Source organism: Physeter macrocephalus, unplaced genomic scaffold (genome assembly GCF_002837175.3).
Source record: "Physeter macrocephalus isolate SW-GA unplaced genomic scaffold, ASM283717v5 random_1462, whole genome shotgun sequence".
Lineage (NCBI taxonomy): Eukaryota > Metazoa > Chordata > Mammalia > Artiodactyla > Physeteridae > Physeter > Physeter macrocephalus.
In genome coordinates this window covers 3,412-25,000 of record NW_021146671.1, presented here as the reverse complement: position 1 = coordinate 25,000, position 21,589 = coordinate 3,412, and the positions used below count along the sequence as shown (strand labels likewise).

Below are 21,589 nucleotides of genomic sequence, written 5' to 3'. Positions count from 1 at the left end.
ATCTCGCCAACGTGCTTTCAGTCGCAGGCACGTTTACATACACTGTGCACAAGCACACACCATCTATTTTTAAACAAAAATTGGATTATACTACTCATGCTATTTTATAGCTCCCTTTTTTCAAACAATATATCAGAGTTATATGCTTATGCCATTAAATATAGATACACACCACCATGTTAATGTCACATAACGCTCTATGGCATGAATTTACCATATTTTATTAAACTACTTCCCTTTTGGAGCTCATTTAGAATTTTTCCGGGTTCCCTCCAATATAAACAATGCTTCAGTGAACATCCTTTTCCATTACCTTTGGATATGTGTTCAATCATTTCTAACTTTCAGATATACTTCTAGAAGCAGAACTGTTAGGTTAAAGAAATGAACTTTTACATTTCGGATACAGTGTGGCCAAACTGTCTTCAAAAGGGATGATCAGGCTATTCATTTTAAAATATAATTTAGGTAGGAAATTATTCCATAATTACCAAAGAAACACATTATCATCTCATGAGTTATTACTATCTCAGATAACTGTGGCTAAGTGCAATACTTTAAAAAATATGTTCTTACCACTTATGTTAGATCATCTAGGGTGCTAGGATTCAATTTCTTTTTTTTTTAAGTTCCAGTTTTATGGGGCTTTTTAATGTTGACACACAATTCTAGAAATTAAAAACAAACAACACAAAATCTCCCTTATCTCAAGAAAGCAGCCAGCATCTTAAAACAATAAAATTCAAAATACAAAACCATAAAAAAAATTTCAGAAAAGCCCTAACCAGGATTTTCAGAAAAGCTGCCAGTAGAAGCTGCCATACCTGAGAAATAGGAGTTACCACGAGCTGGTCGATCCCTGTCTTAGAATTGTAAACTTTCTGCTTCACGAATCCAGGGTCCACCACATAGTAAATGCCGTCAATAGTCAGTGATGTCTCCGCAATGTTGGTGGCAATCACGACCTGCAGGCAAGGAGGACACAGCTGGGTTGAGCCGCCCAGGCTCAGCCCAGAGGTGTGAAAGGAGACTTCTGAACTCAGACACCTTCCCAAAGGGATTGTGTGGCTCTCCCTCTCTCTAGATGATTAGAGAGCACTTAATCTCAGTTTGGCCTCAAATGGGCAGAAGGGGAGGTGCCTTCATCTTAAGGGTTAGGTTGGGGAGGGAGTGGTACCTGAGAGAAGTGGAGTAGGAAAAAGCAGTGGCCAATCAAAGCCAATTTCATTTGGTGCAAATGGCTACATATCTCATTTTCTAGATCCAATGTTGATTACTACAATTTTAATTTTCTAGCACCCTGGGAAGGCAGAGATTTCCTGGCATCACACGTGCCAGTGCAAAATGAGATTTTTCTTCCCCCACGGGGACATCTGGACTACCAAACGGGCTGTTTGTGTATGTGGAACAAGAGGGAGATTTTTTTTCTGATCACGAAATGAACTATAAGGCGGCAGAGGAATTTCACAGTTTGTGCGTAGGCAGCGGTATATGTGATCTAGAAGATTATTGGTCTCAGCTTGGCACTGCCACTGTTCTTCCACCCGGAGGTTCAGATAATAAAACACAAATGCTCAGAAAAATCATTGTTAGGAGGCAGCAGAACATCTCACCCCATGCCAGCATCTTACCGGCCCTGAAACGCTTCTACCTGTCAGAGAGCTGCAGAAGCCCTCCCGGAGAGAAGTGCCATCACCAGGAACAGCACAGAGGAGGCATCACCGTCTTCCCACCAGACCTGCTGCTCCTCGTTTCCCTCCTCAGCACCATCTTCCATCCAGCTGCCCAAGCCAGAAACTGGTAGTCATTCCTGACTTCTCCCCTCTGCCCTTCCCTAAACCTCCAGGCATCCACTATGTCTTGACCGTTCTAACTCTTTAACGTTATCCAAATCCTTCTGTCATGTTATTCAAATCCTTCTGTCTTCCAGATGGTTACTAGATTCACTGTGGTGGTCATTTCATAATATATGCAAATGTCAAATCACTTTGTAGTGCCCCTGAAACTAACATAATGTTGTACATCAACTATATATTTCAATTAAAAAAGAAAATCCATCTGTCTTCCATTCCTAGGTATATACTCAAGAGAAATGAACACACATGTCCACACAAAAACTTGTAAACAAATGTTCATACCAGCATTATTCATAATAGCTAAAATGTGGAAACAATCCAAATGTCCATCAACTGATGAATGAATAAACAAAACGTGGTACACTCTGTTCTACAACAGAATATTAGTCAGCAATAAAAAGAAATGAAGTGTTTATACATGCTACAACATGGATGAGCCTTGAAGACATGCTAAGTAAAAGAAGCTAGTCCGCAAGGACCACATATTATATGATTCCATTTATATGAAATGTCCAGAATAGGTGAATCCAGAGACAGAAAGTGGACCACTGGTTCCCAGGGGCTGAGCAGAGGGGTGAATGGGGGATGATTGCTAAAGGGTGCAGAGTTTCTTTGAGGGATGATGAACTTGTTCTAAAAATTAACAGTAGTGATAAATGGTGATTAATGATTAATAATTATAATTAATGGCTGCACAATTCTGTGAATATACTAAAAAAATTCTGTGACTATACTACAGTGTACTGAATTGTATGCTTTAAAGGGACAATTGTATGGTATGTAAATTATATCTCAGTAAAACTATTATTTTAAAATCCATCTGTCCCCTTTCCCACTGTTTCAATACACACACTCACAGTCAATTCCAGCTGCTGGAACTACACAGCTCCCTGAAATGGCCACACTCTCTCACCCCTCGGCTATCATAGCCTGTCCTGTCTACTCAGGATGCATGTTCTCCTGCCCTTCTCGTCTAGATGAACACCCACGTGTTCTTCAGGACTAGCTTAGATCCTCACTTCCTGTAAGAACACTGGGCTGGGTGCTCCCCCTCTGGGCATCCAGCACACCAGCAGCACATTCACACTATATGTTAAAGGCCTGTCTACCGGTGGATGTCCCACAGCAGATAGAAGCTTGTCCTCAGACTGCAGCCCTGGTGTCTACCCCAAAGCCTGGTAGATGCTCAAAAAAATATCTGTCGGATGAAGGAAAAGAGAGGAAGAAGAGCAGGATCACATATAAGACCCTCATTCCTTAACAAACTGGTTGGACCACTTTCTAAAACATAATAAACAAGACTCACATACACCTTAAGCAATCCCCGTTAGGGCCAGCTGCATACAGCACATGGTTTCAGAGCACAAGAGCCTGTGTTACCTTTCTGCTGCCAGGTGGAGCTGGGTCAAAGATTCGGGTCTGCATCTCACTGGGAAGAGCAGAGTACACTGGAAGGATAATCAACTCTGGAACATCGGGTCCCAGGGATTTCATTCTTTCATACAGGATCTCACAAGCAGTATCAATCTCTTCCTGACCAGTCAGGAAGACCAGGATATCACCTAAGAGGAGAACAGAAGCATTGACTTTCTCTGTGTGTGTCCCATACAAAGGCCACAGTGACATTCACCGAACTGCAAACGATGGAAAACACACTCATATTCTGACCTCTAACAAATCAAGAGGTTTTCATTTATCCATGCTTATTCATTTGTTTGTTGTTTTCAGTTTTAATTTTTAAAAATATGTCTATATTTAAATAGATGCATTTAAACCCTGCACACCATTATTTATATTTTCATCACCACCATTTCAAACATGCAAGCCTGAGACTTAAGACAGATCAATATTTAAAAGGCATTTTTTTAAAGGTCTGAACTACAGATTTTTGTTTGTTTGTTTGTTTGTTTGTTTTGGCCGTATCACGAGGCTTCCAGGATCTGAGTTTCCCCGACCAAGGATTGAACCCGGGCCCCTGGCAGTGGAGGCATGGAGTCCTAACCATTGGACTGCCAGGGAAGTCCCTAGAAGGCATTTTTTAAAAGATAAGCAAAAATACCCCCATTAGGACTTGGTCTAAGAGGAAAAAATGTTCTTTCCCCCTACCTGGTGGTTCTGTTAAATGGATCTGCATGACAGTGATCAAGCTGGCATCCAGATAATCGGTTTCAGGTTCCTTTGTATACAATATTTCTACTGGGTATGTTCGACCTGGGATGGTGAAGATGGGAGCTTCATAGAAGTACTGAGAAAACTTCACTGCATCCAAGGTGGCTGAGGTGACAATCAGCTTCATGTCCTGCCGTTTCTGAACCGTCTAAAGGGAAATGCAATGTACCTTACTAAAAAGGACTGCCCAAAGAGGCACAGGTACTCAAAGCCAATTCCCAGAATTCAGCTCCCAACAGGTAGAATAAGGGTCATCAAAGAGCACCTAGTTACCTTTTTCAACAATCCAAAGAGCACATCAGTGTGAATTGTTCTCTCATGCGCCTCGTCCAACATGATGATCGCATATTGAGTGAGGTCGGGGTCAATCAGGCACTCTCGGAGCAACATCCCATCCGTCATGTACTTGATAACTGTTTCAGGGCTGGTGCAGTCCTCAAATCGAATGGTGTAGCCCACCTAAAGCAGAACAGAGGCTGAAAACCTGAAGACACAAACCTCTCCTTTTTGCAATCTCCAGGCAAGACTTCAGCCCAGGCTATTACCCATAATCGTAACAGACAGAATTTGACCAAGATGTACAATGATTTCCTCAAAGTTAAATCTGCCTTGGATTTGATCCTGAACAGATCAGTGATGACCATGAGAACCCTGCCTCTCAGGAGAAACCTGAAAAAAGGTAGTATTACTCCCATTTTATAGACAGAGATCTGGGCCTTTACACTTTCTTCAGGCATTTTCAGAATAGCTTCGCCAACCACTTACCTCTTGGCCTAAGCAACAACCAAACTCCTCTGACACTCTTTTGGCCACTGACATGGCCGCAACTCTTCTGGGCTGGGTACAGCCAATCTTGCCCCTGGAAGTGTAGCCCGCCTCTGCCAGGTACTGGGTGATCTGCGTTGTCTTCCCAGATCCTGTCTCTCCGATGACAATCAGGATCTGATTGTCATGGACAGCCTGAAAACAACCAAATATAAACACGGTCATTAAAATCTGCCACACATTACTCTGGAGTAAAACAATTGATTATGCTCTAACACTAAAGGAGAAGAAGGGGAAACAGTAGTATACATACGTAAGACGACAATTAGAGTTTAAATTATTTTTAATTATGCATAGAAACAAATGCTAACAGTGATTTTCTATGAGCAATGCTCTTATTTTAATCGCATGTATGACAAATTAAAAACTTTAAACTTTATGAGAATTCTCTTTTTAACTGACTCAAATTTTTTTTAATTTATTGGTTTCCTTAAGTTCATAAAAACACAAAGATGATGCTAAAAGCATAACTATCCAGATAGACCTAATATTCTACACATGTACATGTATTTTTTTAAGTATTACACAAACATGGTTAAAGAATTCGGTAGTAAATAAAGAAGTTAAATACAATGTTCCTTTCTACTGCCATTCCCAAATCTATAAAGTCACTTTACCCCCTAAAGTCACCTGATTTCTACACTGTTTATAACAGCAAAGGATATCCATCAACCTATATGTCTATTAACACAGGACTAGTTAAATAAGCCAGAGCACATCCACATAACAAAGCACCTAAAAAAAAAGGGAACAATGCTGAGCTATATCACTAAGGGGAAAAAGCTAAATACAGAGCAGTACACATAATATGCTGTCATTTAGAAACACATACAGCTCAAATAAAACATATAATATCTGTGTTTTTATATATATTTGTACTTCATTGTATATGTATAAGATATCACTGAAAGGATTCCCTGGAAACTAGTAAACTCAGTTGCCTCAGGAAGGTTTAGTGGTCTTAAATCAGATCTCCAGAAAATGGAAATAAGTATCTGAAGCAAAGATTTGCCTCAGTGTCAAGTCAAGCATCCCCATTATTCTTATTGTCCAGAGCTATTTGTCTGTGCAATACAATACTCTGTCCACTTGCTCTAGGGATCCCCAGTTCAAACAGATTTATTTCCTCATAGGAAAAAAAAAATGTGGAGACTAATACATACATATTTTTTAAGTACTTGGAAATGTTGGGGTTTTTTTCCTATCCCCTTCGGAAAAGCCACTTCAAATGTGCTAATTTCAATTCAAACATGTCATCCTCTTTTTAGAAAACACCCTGACTTCCCCACCAACACATCATAAAGGGCTTCTCACCTGGACCAGCTGCTCCTTCAGTTTGTAGATGGGCAGGCTCTCTCTCTGTTCAATGATTGACATCTGGGTCTTTTTTCCATAAGAAGCTTTGTTGCCCCCAAAGGCATGCTTCTTCCACTCGGGAATGTCATTGGGCATCATCCCAATACCCCTCATGTTGGCAGCAATCTGCCTGCCTTCCGCTGCAAAGGAAAACAGGCGACTTAGTATCATCCTCATGCTACCTCACTGCCCCCTCCCCCCACACTCAACAAGTCACACTTCTCCAGTACATCCCTCCTCTCTGCTATCTCTGTTTTGAAGCCACCATCTCTCTCCTGTGAACTATTATAAAAGCCTCCTAATTCACGGCATGCGTCTACTCTTGCCCCATCCAATCCATTTTGGAGGGCACCCTCAATAATCCTTTGGAAATGCAACTCTGATCTTGCCACTTCCCTGCGTAGAACTTTGCAGCATTTCCCCATGAACTTTAGGATTGAGCCCTAACTCCTAATGCCATCTCCAAATTCCTGGCAGCCACAACCCACCCCCCACCTCTCTGCCCATCATTCTCTCTATTCCAGCTATACAGGTCTTCTTTCCCACATCACAGCCTCAGCACAGGCTATTCCTCAGCCTGGAACATATTCCCCAATCCCCATGCCAGCCCCTTTGACAGACTAAGTCCTATTTATCCTTCAGGTCTCCACCTTCCCAGGGAAGTGACCCACCATAGCCAACTATACTACCTGTACTTCTTATCTATGTAGCACTCATTGTGATTTGCTCAGTAATTTGGTAGTATTTGGTTAATATCCATTTTCCCCACTAAAATGTGAGCCTCATAGAGCAGGGATCATGTCTGCTTTCTTCACAGTTGTATACCCAGGTACCTAACACAAACAGTAAGTATTTGTTATGACTGTATCCAGCAGTCAGTTAATATTTACTACACAAAGATTTATATGAAAAGAGAAGTTTCAAAGCTGTATTATCTTTGGAATAAAAATTTTTAAGTTATTCAGAAGAAAACAGCCAGTCTAATGATTTGACCACGGTTACGAAAACATTTAAAAAACAAAACAAACCAAAAACATGCTCTAACTGAAGGGAAAAACTAAATCACCAAAGCCAAGGCTAAATCTTTAGTTATGTACTGGCAGTGTCTTCTCCCTGTGTATGTGAAAGTTCAGATTTTTTTTTTTTTTTGAAAAGTCCACAGTCCCCTCCCAGAGTCCTACCATCAGGCAGAGGATCAACCCAATGTTTGTTGAGTCCCATGGGAATAGAATCCATCTCTGCTTCCCGCTGGGCCTGCTTGAGTTCCCGCCTTTCTTTGGCGAGGGCACTCTGCATCATTGCTGCTTGGGAGAGGGAACCATCTGGGTTCTAGTGCAACAGAGGACAAAGCAACATCAGAATGGGATCTCAGCATGCATTAAATATCCAGGAAATAAAATACAGATGTTCAGCCACTCAAATCTAAAAAGAGGCCCACCCAGAAGAAAGTTAATATTAACATACCAGACTGCATGAAAGAAATGGATAAACTGTACTATATTCAGAGAAAATGAACAAGGACAATGATAAATCACTGAAGAAATTAGGGATTTGGGGCTTGAAGATGGGAACCCCAAGAGAATGGATATGTAAGAAACAGATAAGAATCCTTCTATATGGTCCTGAGAACTAAAACTGAGACCAATGAGATGCCTCAATAAAACATATTCAGCTCTACCTAAAGAAGAACTATTGATCAGATCCATCTGGGGATGGAATGGGTCTCCTCAAGGGCTGGTGAATTCCCTGTCACCCACATTGTCAAGCAGACATGAGAAGACCACGTGGGAGGAACACTGCAGAAGGATACATGGGTGGATTACAAGCATCAGCTGGGCTGGAAGATCTTTAAGATACCCTTTTCCAAACCTAAAATTTTATCATAATTATTCAGTGAATTCTTCTCCCCACACTGCCCTCTACAACACCCAGTGCTATAGCTTTCTACTGGGGGGCCCAGTTGCTCAAGTGAACCCTTCAAAATTGCCCTTGAATCTGCAAGGTAATGACTCAAGCCCTAAAGCCTGGGCAAAGGCAGTCATGGTAGATCCAGCACTCATATTTATCTCTGCTTCCTCCCAAAACACACTAAAATGAGAGTATAAGAATTTAAAAGGCAAAAACAACAAAGCCAAGTCAATCTTCCTCTAAAACAAAAATATTCTGGACCCCGACCAACAGTCACTACTACCTCCCGTAGCTTGAGTTCTGCTTACTCTGATCTAGTAACCTGCTCTGAAAAACTGAATTGCTGCTTTGGGAAAAGAAGTTCACTTGACACGTCCAGGTTAGAGTCTCAGTGTTTCTCACCTTAACAATTTTGATAGGGCTCATGTCCATGCTTTGCTTGGTGTGCCCTCTCAGGAATGGAGGCTCTTCCTCAACCAGTTCAATCTCAAGGTCCTCATCTAAAAGTCCCCCAAAAGAAGAATTAGCCAAAAAAAAAGAGAGAAATGACTGATTGTTTTCACCAAAACAATACATTTCCACAAGCATCAGCAATCTTTATCAAAGATAGCTCCCAAGGTCAGAACTCTAATGCAGGTGTCTGTTTCCCCCTCCACCAGCCATTTCTAGGGCATTTGTGCCCCAGCCCAAGAACCGATCAGAGCTTTTCTCAAAAGAAGTTAAGCCTGTGGAAAAACGCTGTCTGACACTCTAAATGGCACTAAGGCATTTGCCATCCAACTTCATATGGAATAACTCCTAACCCACAATAGATTAGGGAAAAAAAATTTAGTTGGACAAATGGACAATACCAAATGTTGACAAGGATGTGGAGCAACAGAAACTCTCTTACACTTATGGTAGAAGTATAAATTGGTAGAAAAACTTCAGAAAACAATGTGGACTGCCTGGTAAAGTTGAATATACACATTTCCTAACACCCAGAAATTCTCCTCCTACATGTTTAAGAAAAGAGACGGTCTTGCATATGTGAATTAAGAGACAAATACAGGAATTTCATAAGAGAACTATTCATAAAGGTAAACAAAAAAAACCGAGAAGACAGCCCATATGCCCATCAAAAGTAAAATGAGTAAATAATGGTAAATTTATATACAGAAAAACTCTACAGCAATGAAAATGAGCAAAAAATAACTATAAAAATCAACATAGAGGGACTTCCCTGGTGGCACAGTGGTTAAGAACCCGCCCGCCAATGCAGGGGACACAGGTTCAAGCCCTGGTCCGGGAAGATCCCACATGCCGCGGAGCAACTAAGCCCGTGCGCCACAACCACTGAGCCTGCGCTCTAGAACCCGCGAGCCACAACTACTGAGCCCACGCACCACAACTACTGAAGCCCACACGCCTAGAGCCCGTGCTCCACAACAAGAGAAGCCACCGCAATGAGAAGCCTGCGCCCCGCAACGAAGAGTAGCCCCCGCTCGCCGCAACTAGAGAAAGACCGCGCGCAGCAACACACCCAACACAGCCAAAAATAAATAAATAAATTTTTAAAAAAATCAACATAGATAAATATGGAAAGAATCATGGTGACTCAAAAAAAAAAAGTTTAAAAAACAGACAAACTGAACAATACAATGTTTAGGGATAGATATATAGTAGATAGTAAAACGCTAAAGGAAAATAGGAAATAATTAATGGCTCCGCAACAAGAGAAGCCACCGCAATGAGAAGCCTGCGCCCCGCAACGAAGAGTAGCCCCCACTTGCCACAACTAGAGAAAGACCGCGCGCAGCAACACACCCAACACAGCCAAAAATAAATAAATAAATTTAAAAAAAATCAACATAGATAAATATGGAAAGAATCATGGTGACTCAAAAAAAAAAAGTTTAAAAAACAGACAAACTGAACAATACAATGTTTAGGGATAGATATATAGTAGATAGTAAAACGCTAAAGGAAAATAGGAAATAATTAATGCAAAATTTAGAATGGGTGTTACCCAAAGGAGGAAGGAGGAAGATCTAATCAGAGAGTGGCAAGTATGGGTTTCAAAGGTGCTGGTAGGTAAAGTTCTACATAACTGGGTGGTAGGTACACAGATGTTCATTTGTTATTGTTATGTAAACTATATAACTATATACACAGATGTTCATTTGTTATCGTTATATAAACTATATACACTTTATTAAGGAACTTATTTCACAATTTAAAAAAATTGCCAATGGGCTAAGTCAAAAATTATTCCAGGGCAACTCAGAGGTAATCTAGGCGGATCCAGGGTTTACAGAACAATTACTAAAAATGTGAGATCAGATTCACTCCCCAAAATACAATTATAACTTTTTATATCCTAAAAACTGATCATAAGCAACAAGTGTAACCATATATACACATTTATCAGAAAAATGAAGTTTTTTGCTTCCATCATAAGGAGACCCTTTTCCTTTGAGAGATGAGTGGTGAGACCCAAGGAACAAATGAGTTTAACCACTGGGTTAAACTACAAATAAACCCTATCCACGGCTCAACTTGGCAACTGTCCTCCCGATCCATCTAATTGGCTGGTTACCTTCTTCATCATCCACTTTAGGGAGAATGCCAGTCTCTTCATCAAAGTCTGGAAACTCTTCTTTGGAAAGGACATTGGCAGCAATCATCTAGCCAAACGATAAAAGGAAGCATTTGTCACCTGCTAGATCAAAACTCTTCTTTTGTAAGAGAGTTAATACAGAGATTTCATGTAGGAAACCAAGGTTTTTTCCTCTGCTGATCCAGGATTGCAGGGCCTTGAACACCGTATATCCCATCCCTAGGGGGGCACGACAACGTGGTGCCCGAAAGCACAGCTCAAGGGTCTCATCCCCAGGATGTTATCTGCTCCTTCCCTTGACTCCATAGCATTCTGTACATTCCTTATTATGTAATACGTAAGCCTTCCCAGTTATTTGTTTCAATCTATCTCCTCCCCTGAAGGAGAGATTCTCAAGGGTAGGAACCATAATAGGTCCTCATAGCCCTAGCACCTGCACAGTGGCCTGGCCAACAGCGTTTTTATGTTTACTGACCAATGACGAAAACAAGAATGAACATTTCTATAACACATAACGCAGGCAGGCACTAACCTAAGAGCTTCACTTCTACTAACTCGTTTAATCCCCACAATGTCACCATTTGCCCTGTTTTACAGATGGGGGTGTGGAGGCACAAAGAGGTAGTGTAACCTGGCTCAGGATCACAAGCTAGCAAGTGGCCTAAAGTCACCCAAGCCATGACGCTCCAGGGCCCGCACTCCTAAACACCATGCTACCTGCTGAATGCCTACGTGGCCATAAGAGCAAATGGCCCCAACCTGCTTGATCTCCCACTTCTCCGGGTCAGAAATGCGGGTAAGGCGCTTGCGCTCCAGCGAGTCGTCCTCTACTTCAGGGGCACTGACGAGGGAGAGGTGGGTGGGTCTATCCGGATTCCTCATAGAGGTCTCCTCGTTGGTCTCCCCAACAAGATTCCGCCGTCGATTTGGGTTTAGATCTTCTCCAGTCTCTTGATCCACATCCTAAGGCACAGAAACAAGGGACATAGCCTACCTGCTGTCCTCCTATGTTTCCCTGGCCATCAGCTGTGGAAACTGGCTGGATGTCTCACCTACCTTCATGCTCAAGCTGGTCTTGGTCCCAGTGAAGGACAGCACTTTGACCTTGACCCTCTGGCCTTTGCTCACCACATCAGCCACATTGGCCACACGGCCTTCCCGGCGGAGCTCAGAGATGTGCACCAGGCCTTCCCACCGCTTCCTGAGGGAGAGTCACACACGTCTGGAACATGCCTAAAATACTTTTTCCCCAAACGATTTCCACCCTTGTTGGAAATGAACAAAGGGAAATGGTCTTAAACGCAAGAGGAAAGTTCCAAGAAGGTGGTCAAACAATGAAATAGGATTACCACCCTCCCAGAGAAAAAGTTGGGGGCCAGGGGGCAACAAATTCTCCTCTGTCTCAGCCAGCAAAGGGCAGATCTCCCGAAGGCAGAGGAAGGAATAAATGGCTCTATGACATTTCAAATAAAAAGTCAACTTCTAACAACCTGATATAGTAATTTTTTAGAATGTGAAAATCCCCAGTGATAAAAGAAATTCTGTCCTTCAGCGGTGTGAAAGAAGAGTACCAGCCATTACCTTAGTCCCTCCAGCTGCACAAAGCATCCAAACTGCATGATGCTGGTAACCTTGCCGTTGTAAACGTCCCCGATGGCGGGCTCTTCTGGGGGAGGGCGGTCCACATGCTTATCCCGCCACCTGTCCAGATTCCTCTCCCCATACTTGTCTCGGTCTTTCCGGTCTCTGGGGGGACTCTGACTTCTGCTCCTGGACCGATATCTAGACTTCCCCTTATTCCTCTCCCGGGTCCGGGAACGTGATCGAGAGCGGGACCGGTGCCTCCGCTTGTGGTCTCTATTGCGGTCTCGGTCTCGCTCGCGGTCTCGCTCTCGGCTCCGCTTCTTCTTCTTCGTCTTGTCCCTGACAAATCAACAAATACCTGTTTGAAAAAGAAACCAGCCCAATTCCATCTTTGCCTTCCCAAGCACCCAGCACAGTGCCATGTACATGGCAGGTACCCACTAAATGCTGAACCGAACCAGAGTTTCAATAACTATGACATCCCTGCAGGCCAATAAAGGAGGCCACAAACATATTCACCCTCTTTCAACCTGGATTTCCACCTTCTGAACATCTCGGCATTTGCTGCATAAACATTCTCGACAGGGAGCAATGAAAACAGATGCAACAGTACGGTACGTGGCCAGTCTAGATTCTGTAAACTTGCCCATAATTTTGCTTGGCTGGTCCACAATTCAACTATCGCCATATCCTAAACTTCCAAAGGACAGGACGCTAGGGACAAACCGGTGCTCAGCATCTCTGTGCTTCTCCTGGCCTGCTGCGCTGGGCATCAAGGCTTCCAGTTCTTTCAGGACATCCACAGCGACTTTCACATCATCCTCATCCAGCATGGTCTACGGGGGCAGAGGCAGCCAAGTTAGGAGAAGAGGGGACAAGAAAAGTCACTCAAGAATCTGTACTTCAGGTACATCTACAAATCTAACACCCCCTACGTTTCTGACCACTTATGTGAAGAAGCAGAGAGGACAGAGATTTCCAACACAATTTGAGATAGAGGAAGAAGGAGTGAGCAAAGGCTCCTGGAAATCATTTCTATACTTGGCAAATCCCCCTTGTCCTTAATACAAGCCTATGGAAGGCATTAGATATCACCGCTCCCGTGAAAGCATGAAAGTGATGATTATAAACAGAAAATAGATGTCAAAATTTTTAAAAAGGAACTCTCCTTCTACACTCTCTTCTCTCTTTCACCTGTTTTATTTTTTTTTCCATAGTTCTATTAGCTATCAGCTATATCCTATACTTACTTACTTGTGTATTGCCTGTCTCCTCCCCATTAGAGGAGTTTATGTGTTTATTTCCTGTCCCCACCCTAGTACTAGGATGTAATCTCCAAGAGGGCAGACACTTTAGTCTATTTTGTTCACTGCTGTACCCTGGTAGTTATAACAGTGCCTGGCACACAGTAGGTACTCAATAAATACTTGCTAAAATGAAATTTAAAAATCAAAACACTTTAAAAATAGGATCTTCTAATATGTAATAGAGAAAAAAAAAAATCTAATTTCGCACATCAGGCATCTGTTCCAGAACCTTACGTTGTTTCATACTTACTCCATATCCCTAATCACTGCTTTCCATAATTCCCAATCTCATTTCCCTAAAATATGGTTCTCTGAACCCTTTAACACTATTCGATACAACAGTATGTGCTCCGGGAGTGACCACTCTCACTCTGAAAACTGTTACAGTGTAGACAAACTTAAAATTAATAACTAATGAGACAAAGACAAGGGGTGAGGAGGGGGGAAAATGCAGTGATAGTAGACATCCTCATCCTCTCATGGTAACAGTACCCGAACAGAAGGGTTGTCTGGTTGGCAAAGGACTGGAAAGAGTTCCTTCAGCTTTTCTTTTTCAGTTTTGGGTTTAACAACTGGATCTTGTTTCATTAAAGCGCATGAAGGGGTTAAAAAAACAAAAAGATATATTTAATACTCTTAGTGGTTAACTAAAGAACTTCAACATTAGATTTGCATCAAACTAAAAACAGAACATTTTCCTACATATTACTCACATACATTACTATAAATGTAATTCAATTTTCAAAAAAAAAAAAAAAAAAAACACTGATTACAAAACCCTTAACAAACTATCCCGGCGTGGCGGTGGGGAGTATGATTCAGTATTCATTTGATTGGTTATGTCTTATCATTTTAATTTTGCCTTAAGTCATTTGAAAATTTTACTAGAACATTTACTTGCTCAGCAGCTGCTGCAAGGGAAATAAATGCAATTTATAGGACGCTTACAATCTAAACTACTCTGGAGATGAAGCATGTCTAGGAGCTCTGCTCACCTTTGCTTGTGGAAGGCTTCGCTGGAGGCCGCATGGTTTGTATGAGACGCAGCAAGTTACTAATAAGAGAATCCTTTGAAAAGAAACAACAAAAATTGTCAGCTCCTGGATCAGTGCTTAAAAACACTAAGAAAAGGGGTGTCCTTTAGAAAAGGGTGGTTATGCACCTGAATTTAGCTAACTGGGACAAATGAAGCATAGAGTGTCAACCTAATATTGCACGAACCTAGTAACATAGCCTCAGAGAAAGCTAATATTTAGGACTCTTTGGGGGGAAGTAATTTAGTTCCCATCAACCATTTTATTTCCCATGGTTTAGAACTACCTCTCAAACCTAGACTCTTGCTTTTCACTTCCTAATTCACAGAACAAGAATGTAAACACCCATAAAGGCTTAATAATGGAAATCCTGCCCCATTTTCCTAGAAAGGTGTCATAGGTAATTCGGTTACATTACCACTGCTTAGTGGCATGAAAACATCACACTTAATGGCTTACTTGACTGGCACATACTATCAAAATTTAAATCCAACAGTGACATTGAAACAAAACAGGGGTCTCTACATACACATACCGTGAATTCTGCACCATTTTTGACCAGTGAAGCCTTAAAAGTATCAAAGGTGGTATTTTTCTCAGCAAGACTGATCACAAATTCAGCTGCAAATGAGAAAAGGGATTACAACAAGAAGAATGGAGACTTGAGCAAGAAATCAGTTTCAAGTATGTTAAAAATAAAACCAGTCGGGTTACCCAACAGTCATGAAAACCGACGACCACCATTCAGTAGGGGTAAAGAAAGAATTTAGACTACCAAGATTAGCCATGTATATTCTAGTTAATTTTCACAAGTAAAAACAAGAAATGGCTCATCAGGCGCTTGAGTGTTATTTAAGGGAGGAAGACCTCCTTGTCCCAGATCACTGTACTCTCTTCATGAAACTGCTAGGTATGTACTCCACCATATAGATTCTAGAGGCAACCACGTCCAAGAGCATGAGCCCGTGTGCATAAAAGTATCAAAGGTGGTATTTTTCTCAGCAAGACTGATCACAAATTCAGCTGCAAATGAGAAAAGGGATTACAACAAGAAGAATGGAGACTTGAGCAAGAAATCAGTTTCAAGTATGTTAAAAATAAAACCAGTCGGGTTACCCAACAGTCATGAAAACCGACGACCACCATTCAGTAGGGGTAAAGAAAGAATTTAGACTACCAAGATTAGCCATGTATATCCTAGTTAATTTTCACAAGTAAAAACAAGAAATGGCTCATCAGGCGCTTGAGTGTATTTAAGGGAGGAAGACCTCCTTGTCCCAGATCACTGTACTCTCTTCATGAAACTGCTAGGTATGTACTCCACCATATAGATTCTAGAGGCAACCACGTCCAAGAGCATGAGCCCGTGTGCATGCGTACATGCGCGCACACATGGACACACGCACAAATAGGATGCTTTCTACGGTTTCTGAAAGGACACACCCGATCTATATATGAGGGCCAGGCAGCTGCTGGATGTTACAACATCAGAGTCGGTGAAAGACTCACTTGCCCCTCTCCCCCAAATTTTTCTCTACAAACCGGCCTAGGTTTGAAACTTCTAATATTAGAACTATTTATTAATTACGAGACTTTCAGGAGAAAAGTGCATTATGATAGGCTGAGATAATAAAGCCATACACTGTAAGTTCCACAAGAAAATTTTAATGATTTCATTTGGATTTCTTTTTTTTTTTTTTTTTTTTTTTTTTTTCTGCCACGCCACTCTGCTTACGGGATCTTAGTTCCCCGACCAGGGATTGAACTCGTATCCTCCACAGTGAAAGCATGGAGTCCTAACCACTGGACCGCCAGCAAATTCCCTTCATTTGCATTTTAATCCTTAAAAAAATAATAATAACATGGAAGATCTGGATAGCTAACTTATAAACTAGTAACACCATACCATTTCCATGCTGAAATTTGCCTTTACCTTTTTTATGACACTAAGTGAAAACCAGATGTCATCAGCTTTTTTTAAATAACAAGTTAATAACAACGTCAGTGGTTAAGACTTTTCAGACCTCTACTACATGCCAGGCACTATGTTAAGTGTTTCACATGGGTTATCCCCATGGTTCTCACAACAACCCTCATAGGTAGGTACCATTATTGTCCCTGTTTTACAGATGAGGAGGCTGAGGGTTCGAGACAGTGACTTACCCAATAATAATTGGTGGAGCCAGGATTGGAATCCAGAAATCTGATTTCAGAGCCCAAATTCTTTAGAGAAATGTGGAGGGAGAACTAAGTCACATGGTGCTAGTCATACAATGCTCAAAAGAGCCAATCTTAAAGCAGCCAGCAGCGTATTCATACTGCAGCCGTCATTAATGAGGATTTTTTTTTAATTTTCAGAATTATATGAGGACATCATCAAATTAACTGAAGTATCAAAAACTGGATCAGTAATTAAAAACAAGCTCATTGTTGAAAACAGGAAAAACAATGAGACTGATTTAAATGATAATACATCAAGGTCAAAATCAAAAGAATCAAGTCAACAAATAAAACACAAAAGAAGTAAATATATACCTTTTTGTTATTAAAACCAACCCTGGCAATTTAGTTTCATCAAAACAATATTGTCTATCACACTTTTCCAATATTAGTATTTTTAATGTTACTGGTTTTGTAATTCTGTGTTTAACAGTGTGATACTGTGATTTATAAGAAGAAATACATATTTGATCTCCATCCCTGGCATGGAGCAACTAAAACCCTTGGAATTTCCTAAGTGCAGAGAGTAAGTTATCTTTTTTTTCTTATGTTCCTGAGATAACCTTAGGAAAGCCCCTGGATAACTAGGATGAGGGCTAGTTGCCAGGGAAACCAATCAGGAGATTAGCGGGCTGGAACTTTCAGCCCCAACCTGATCTCTGGGGAGGGGAGAGGGGCTGGAGATTGAGTTCAGTCATCAATGGCCAATGATTTAATCAACTGTGCCTATACAGTGAGGCCTCTATAAACACCCAAAAGGACAGGGTTTGGACAGCTTCCAGGATGGTGAACACATGGAGATTCAGGGAGAGTGGGGCACTCCGAGAGCATGGAAGCTCCTCTCTCCTTGCCACATACCTTCTATTTAGCTGTTCCTGAGTTATATCTTTTTATAACAAACCAGTTAGGGACTTCCCTGGTGGCACAGTGGATAAGAATCTGCCTGCCAATGCAGGAGACACGGGTTCGATCCCTGGCCCGGGAAGATCCCACATGCTGCGGAGCAACTAAACCCGTGTGCCACAACTACTGAGCCTGCGCTCTGAAGCCCGCGAGCCACAACTACTGAGCCCGTGCACCACAACTACTGAAGCCTGTGCACCTAGAGCCCATGCTCCGCAACAAGAGAAGCCACCGCAGTGAGAAGCCCACGCACCACAACCAAGAGTAGCCCCCGCTCGCCACAACTAGAGAAAGCCCACGCGCAGCAACAAAAGACCCAACGCAGCCATAAATAAATAAATAAATAAAATAAACCAGTTAGTAAAATGTTTCTCTGAGTTCTGTAACCCACTGTAGTAAACTGATCAAACCCAAGGAGGGGGTCGGTGGAACCTCAGACCTATAGCACCTAACAACTTGGACTTGCAAGTGGCCCTCGAAGGTGGGGGCGAGGCAGTTTTGGTCTCAATAACTTTTTGTTTCCTCTAAAAGAGGCTAAGGCATTAGTACTCTGTAGTTCAAAAGAGAGAGAGAGAGAAACAATGTAAGCGCACTGACCGAGGGAATCTACCTTGTTCTCTACTGTATTCCTAAGCCCCTAGCTCAACAAAGGTTTGCTGAATGAAGGAACATATCACCCAGAGAGATAGCAAACTGACGAGAATATCACCTCATTATTATCTAAAAGAGAAGACTGAGGAAAAATGACACAGGATAGGTACATCTTGATGCGAGGCAAGAGATAAGTGAACGAAAATATACAGGTGCTATATACTACCCCTGTATCATACCTATTTCACAGATGAGAAACACAGCTTCGTAGAAATTACATCTTACCCAAGATCACACATCTAACTTCCCTGACCCCTCTTTGTCATGCATGTGTCCCTTCCCTTCCATCCCTCCAGTTGATGACTTCATTTTCATTTAAAAAACAGAACAGTCACATTGGAACTCTCTCCCTCATCTCCCTACCACCAATCCCTAAATCCATCTGCATCTACAACCGTATTCTGTCCTCCTTCCTGTTAAAATGGTTGAAGCATCCCTGTACCTGTCAAAAAATCCCTCCAGGGCTTCCTGGAGGGAAGTGGCGCAGTGGTTGAGAGTGGCGCAGTGGTTGAGAGTCCACCTGCCGATGCAGGGGACACGGGTTCGTGCCCCGGTCCGGGAAGATCCCACATGCCGCGGCGCGGCTGGGCCCGTGAGCCATGGCCGCTGAGCCTGCGCGTCCGGAGCCTGTGCTCCACAACGGGAGAGGCCACGACAGTGAGAGGCCCGCGTACCGGAAGGAAAAAAAAAAAAAAAATCCCTCCACTCATGCTCTCGACCCCATCCATCCCTCTGCCTTCATAAGGACTCCGCCTGCCTGTGGCCTTAGCTGTAGGACCCCAGTCTTTTCCATTTTCTCAGTTTGGGTTCTCCCTGTATACAGCTCGTCCCAAGACGTCTCATGTTTGACAGACACTAGACATTGGTGCTTGAGAGATAGTATAAGCATGAATGGTTAAGAGCACAGTTAAAGCTACGGACTACCAAAGACCTGGATTCCAGACCAGGCTCACTCACATTTGATATGTGATCTTGAGGGGTGTTACTTAATTACTCGGAGCCTTGTTTTCTTAATCTATAAACAGATGATACTATCTCACAGAGTGGTATGAAAGCCAAATAAGATAATGTAAGTAAAACACTGAGCATAATATCAGGCATGTAGTGAGAACCCAATAAGTGTCTGCCATGAACATCATCATCATAATCATCATCACGTGGCTCTACGTTGTTGCTGTTAACGCTGTCTGTCTGTGGCTGAAAAAAAAAACCACAAAGCGATGCCCGCTCCAGGTTTCACTGACAGCTCTGGGAAATGGTTTCTAACAGCTCGGCCCGGAGGGCTCTCAAGAGGAGGCCACTGCCGCAGGTTGCCTGGGCCAAGTCTCTGACAAAGAGATAGACTCACACGGACCCACATACTCGGTCCGTCAATCCCCTTTCTCCTTCCGCTTCTCTCAAGCCCAAACCCAGATGCCGCAGGGACCTCCGCGGACTCACCCAGATCCTTGTCGTTGATCCCCAAGTGATTGTCCAGCTCAGTGCAAACCTTCGACACTAAAGACAGATACTCGAGTTTGGCTAGTTCTTCCGCGGGGCCCAGCTCTGTTCCGGGTACGGCTCCCGCCGTGGCCACGGCCACCGCCATGGCTACGATTTGCCCGGGGCCCTTCACTGCCAGCCTTCGGAGTTACTGTACCCGCCGGGCCCCTCACTGCCGGCCTTCCGAGTTACTCCCGCCCCGCTCCAACTTCCTCTTCCGGGTCGGCGCACTTCTCTTTCGTTTACGGTAAATTGATATCTCCAGGAGCTTCTCTTGGCGTTATCGGATGGATCATAGAGATCAGACAGGAAGTGCTTAAGGAAGGGACGGCTGAGTGGGTTACTCTGCACACAGGGAGGCGCCCTCTACAGGCCAACGAGCTTCTTGGCCCGCTCTCAGGCTCGGAAACGTTCATTCTCCACGCGCTTCCGCCCTACGTCGGCAGAGGGCGACCGGGGCCTGCGCAAGGGGATCTGGGGAAAGGGGGTCGCGACCTCCCCCGATCGAACTCCCCTCCACCCCGCCGACCCGCGCTTTAGAAGCCTTGAGAAAAGTACCCGAATTCAAGTATGGAAAAAGCAAGGTTCGCTTTACAGCCGATCCCTATATTCCTGGGGCTTTTCTTCCGCTTGGGTCATGACTATCTCAAGCGATTCCGTAACAAACCAGCAAGCGATGGAGTCTAGTTCTGTCATTAACTCATTTTACAGACGAAGAAACTGATACTTCCACTATCTAGCTGAGTGACCTTGGCCAAATTAATCTCGTGGGGCTTAGTTTTATCATCTGTAAACCAGGATAATGTTGCTCTAACTAGATTTAGGTGATGATCAAATGAGATAACTGTACAAGGAGCCTGACTCCTAGTAAACACACTACAAATGGCAGTTGCTATAATCCCAAAGCTGAGACAATGGTCACCGTAAAGTCTGTCAAGCGTAGATCTCCTCAGTCTGAGACCCCAGAGAGCCACCTGGCTCCTGTCTTGCGAAAACCACTTCTCAACCCCCGATTTTCCGGATGCTAATACCCTCAGTCCTCTCTGAACTTGTTCCCCCAGATATCAGCTGTGCTGTGAACCCAAAGTCGATAAGCTCAGGTCTCCCAGCTTCTGCTTCAGGCCCCCTTTTCCTATGTGACAGAGGTGAGGATTTTCCCACACCACACTGCTCTGCGTGATGAATGAGGAAACAGAGGCACCCCCAAGTGAGTGGCTGTCTCATCAAAAGGGACGAAATCAGACCCTTTTGCTTCTGGTTTCAGGCTACATTACACTGCTGCACCTTTGAACTCTGTTCCTCCAACATCTCACCGTGGACTGAAGTATAGCAGAGGGAGAAAACCCCGGAGCAGTAGCTCTCACTGCTTCCAAGAGCTCCATGTTTCCACGTTCCTAAGGAATTAGTACTGTACCCTCTGCATTCTTCCCACTCCCCCTTTCTCTTCCTCCTTTCCCCCATGAAGGGGATGGAAAATCCTGCCCTTGATTCAGTGAGCTCAACTTGCCAGCTTGGATTTACAATACCTGGGGCTTATTCCATTGAATTCTTTTCTTTGTGCTCCTTTGCCTTTCAAAAAATATATAAATTAATGTTCTGCTTTCCTCCAGTATTTAACTGGATGGGAAAAAAACGTGGCATTTGTTTTGTTTTAAAAGCTCTGTGGGAAAAAGGGCTATAGAACCATAACATGTA

The 21,589-nt window shown here is 43.0% G+C and overlaps 1 protein-coding gene across 3 annotated transcripts; it reads right to left on the bottom strand.

The window, feature by feature from the left end:
* Positions 1 to 593: 593 nt before the first annotated feature.
* Positions 594 to 20,155, bottom strand: LOC102981475 (ATP-dependent RNA helicase DHX8). 3 transcript variants are annotated; one of them, XM_028486922.2, is made up of 18 exons: positions 19,853 to 20,154; positions 15,174 to 15,259; positions 14,600 to 14,672; positions 14,097 to 14,182; positions 13,024 to 13,133; positions 12,295 to 12,636; positions 11,770 to 11,914; positions 11,473 to 11,676; positions 10,693 to 10,780; positions 8,517 to 8,614; positions 7,388 to 7,535; positions 6,165 to 6,346; positions 4,791 to 4,985; positions 4,299 to 4,484; positions 3,963 to 4,173; positions 3,237 to 3,418; positions 825 to 965; positions 594 to 668 (listed from the first exon to the last, which is right to left on the bottom strand). In XM_028486922.2, the coding sequence occupies exons 1-18, from the start codon at positions 19,998 to 20,000 to the stop codon at positions 609 to 611; spliced, it is 2,685 nt and encodes an 894-aa protein (XP_028342723.1). In that variant the 5' UTR covers positions 20,001 to 20,154; the 3' UTR covers positions 594 to 608. The 3 variants fall into 3 exon arrangements, with proteins under 3 accessions (XP_028342723.1, XP_028342722.1, XP_054939512.1); XM_028486921.2 differs by lacking the exon at positions 594 to 668 and having other exon boundaries at positions 692 to 965; XM_055083537.1 differs by lacking the exons at positions 594 to 668; positions 825 to 965 and adding an exon at positions 2,236 to 2,489 and having other exon boundaries at positions 19,853 to 20,155.
* Positions 20,156 to 21,589: the final 1,434 nt, after the last annotated feature.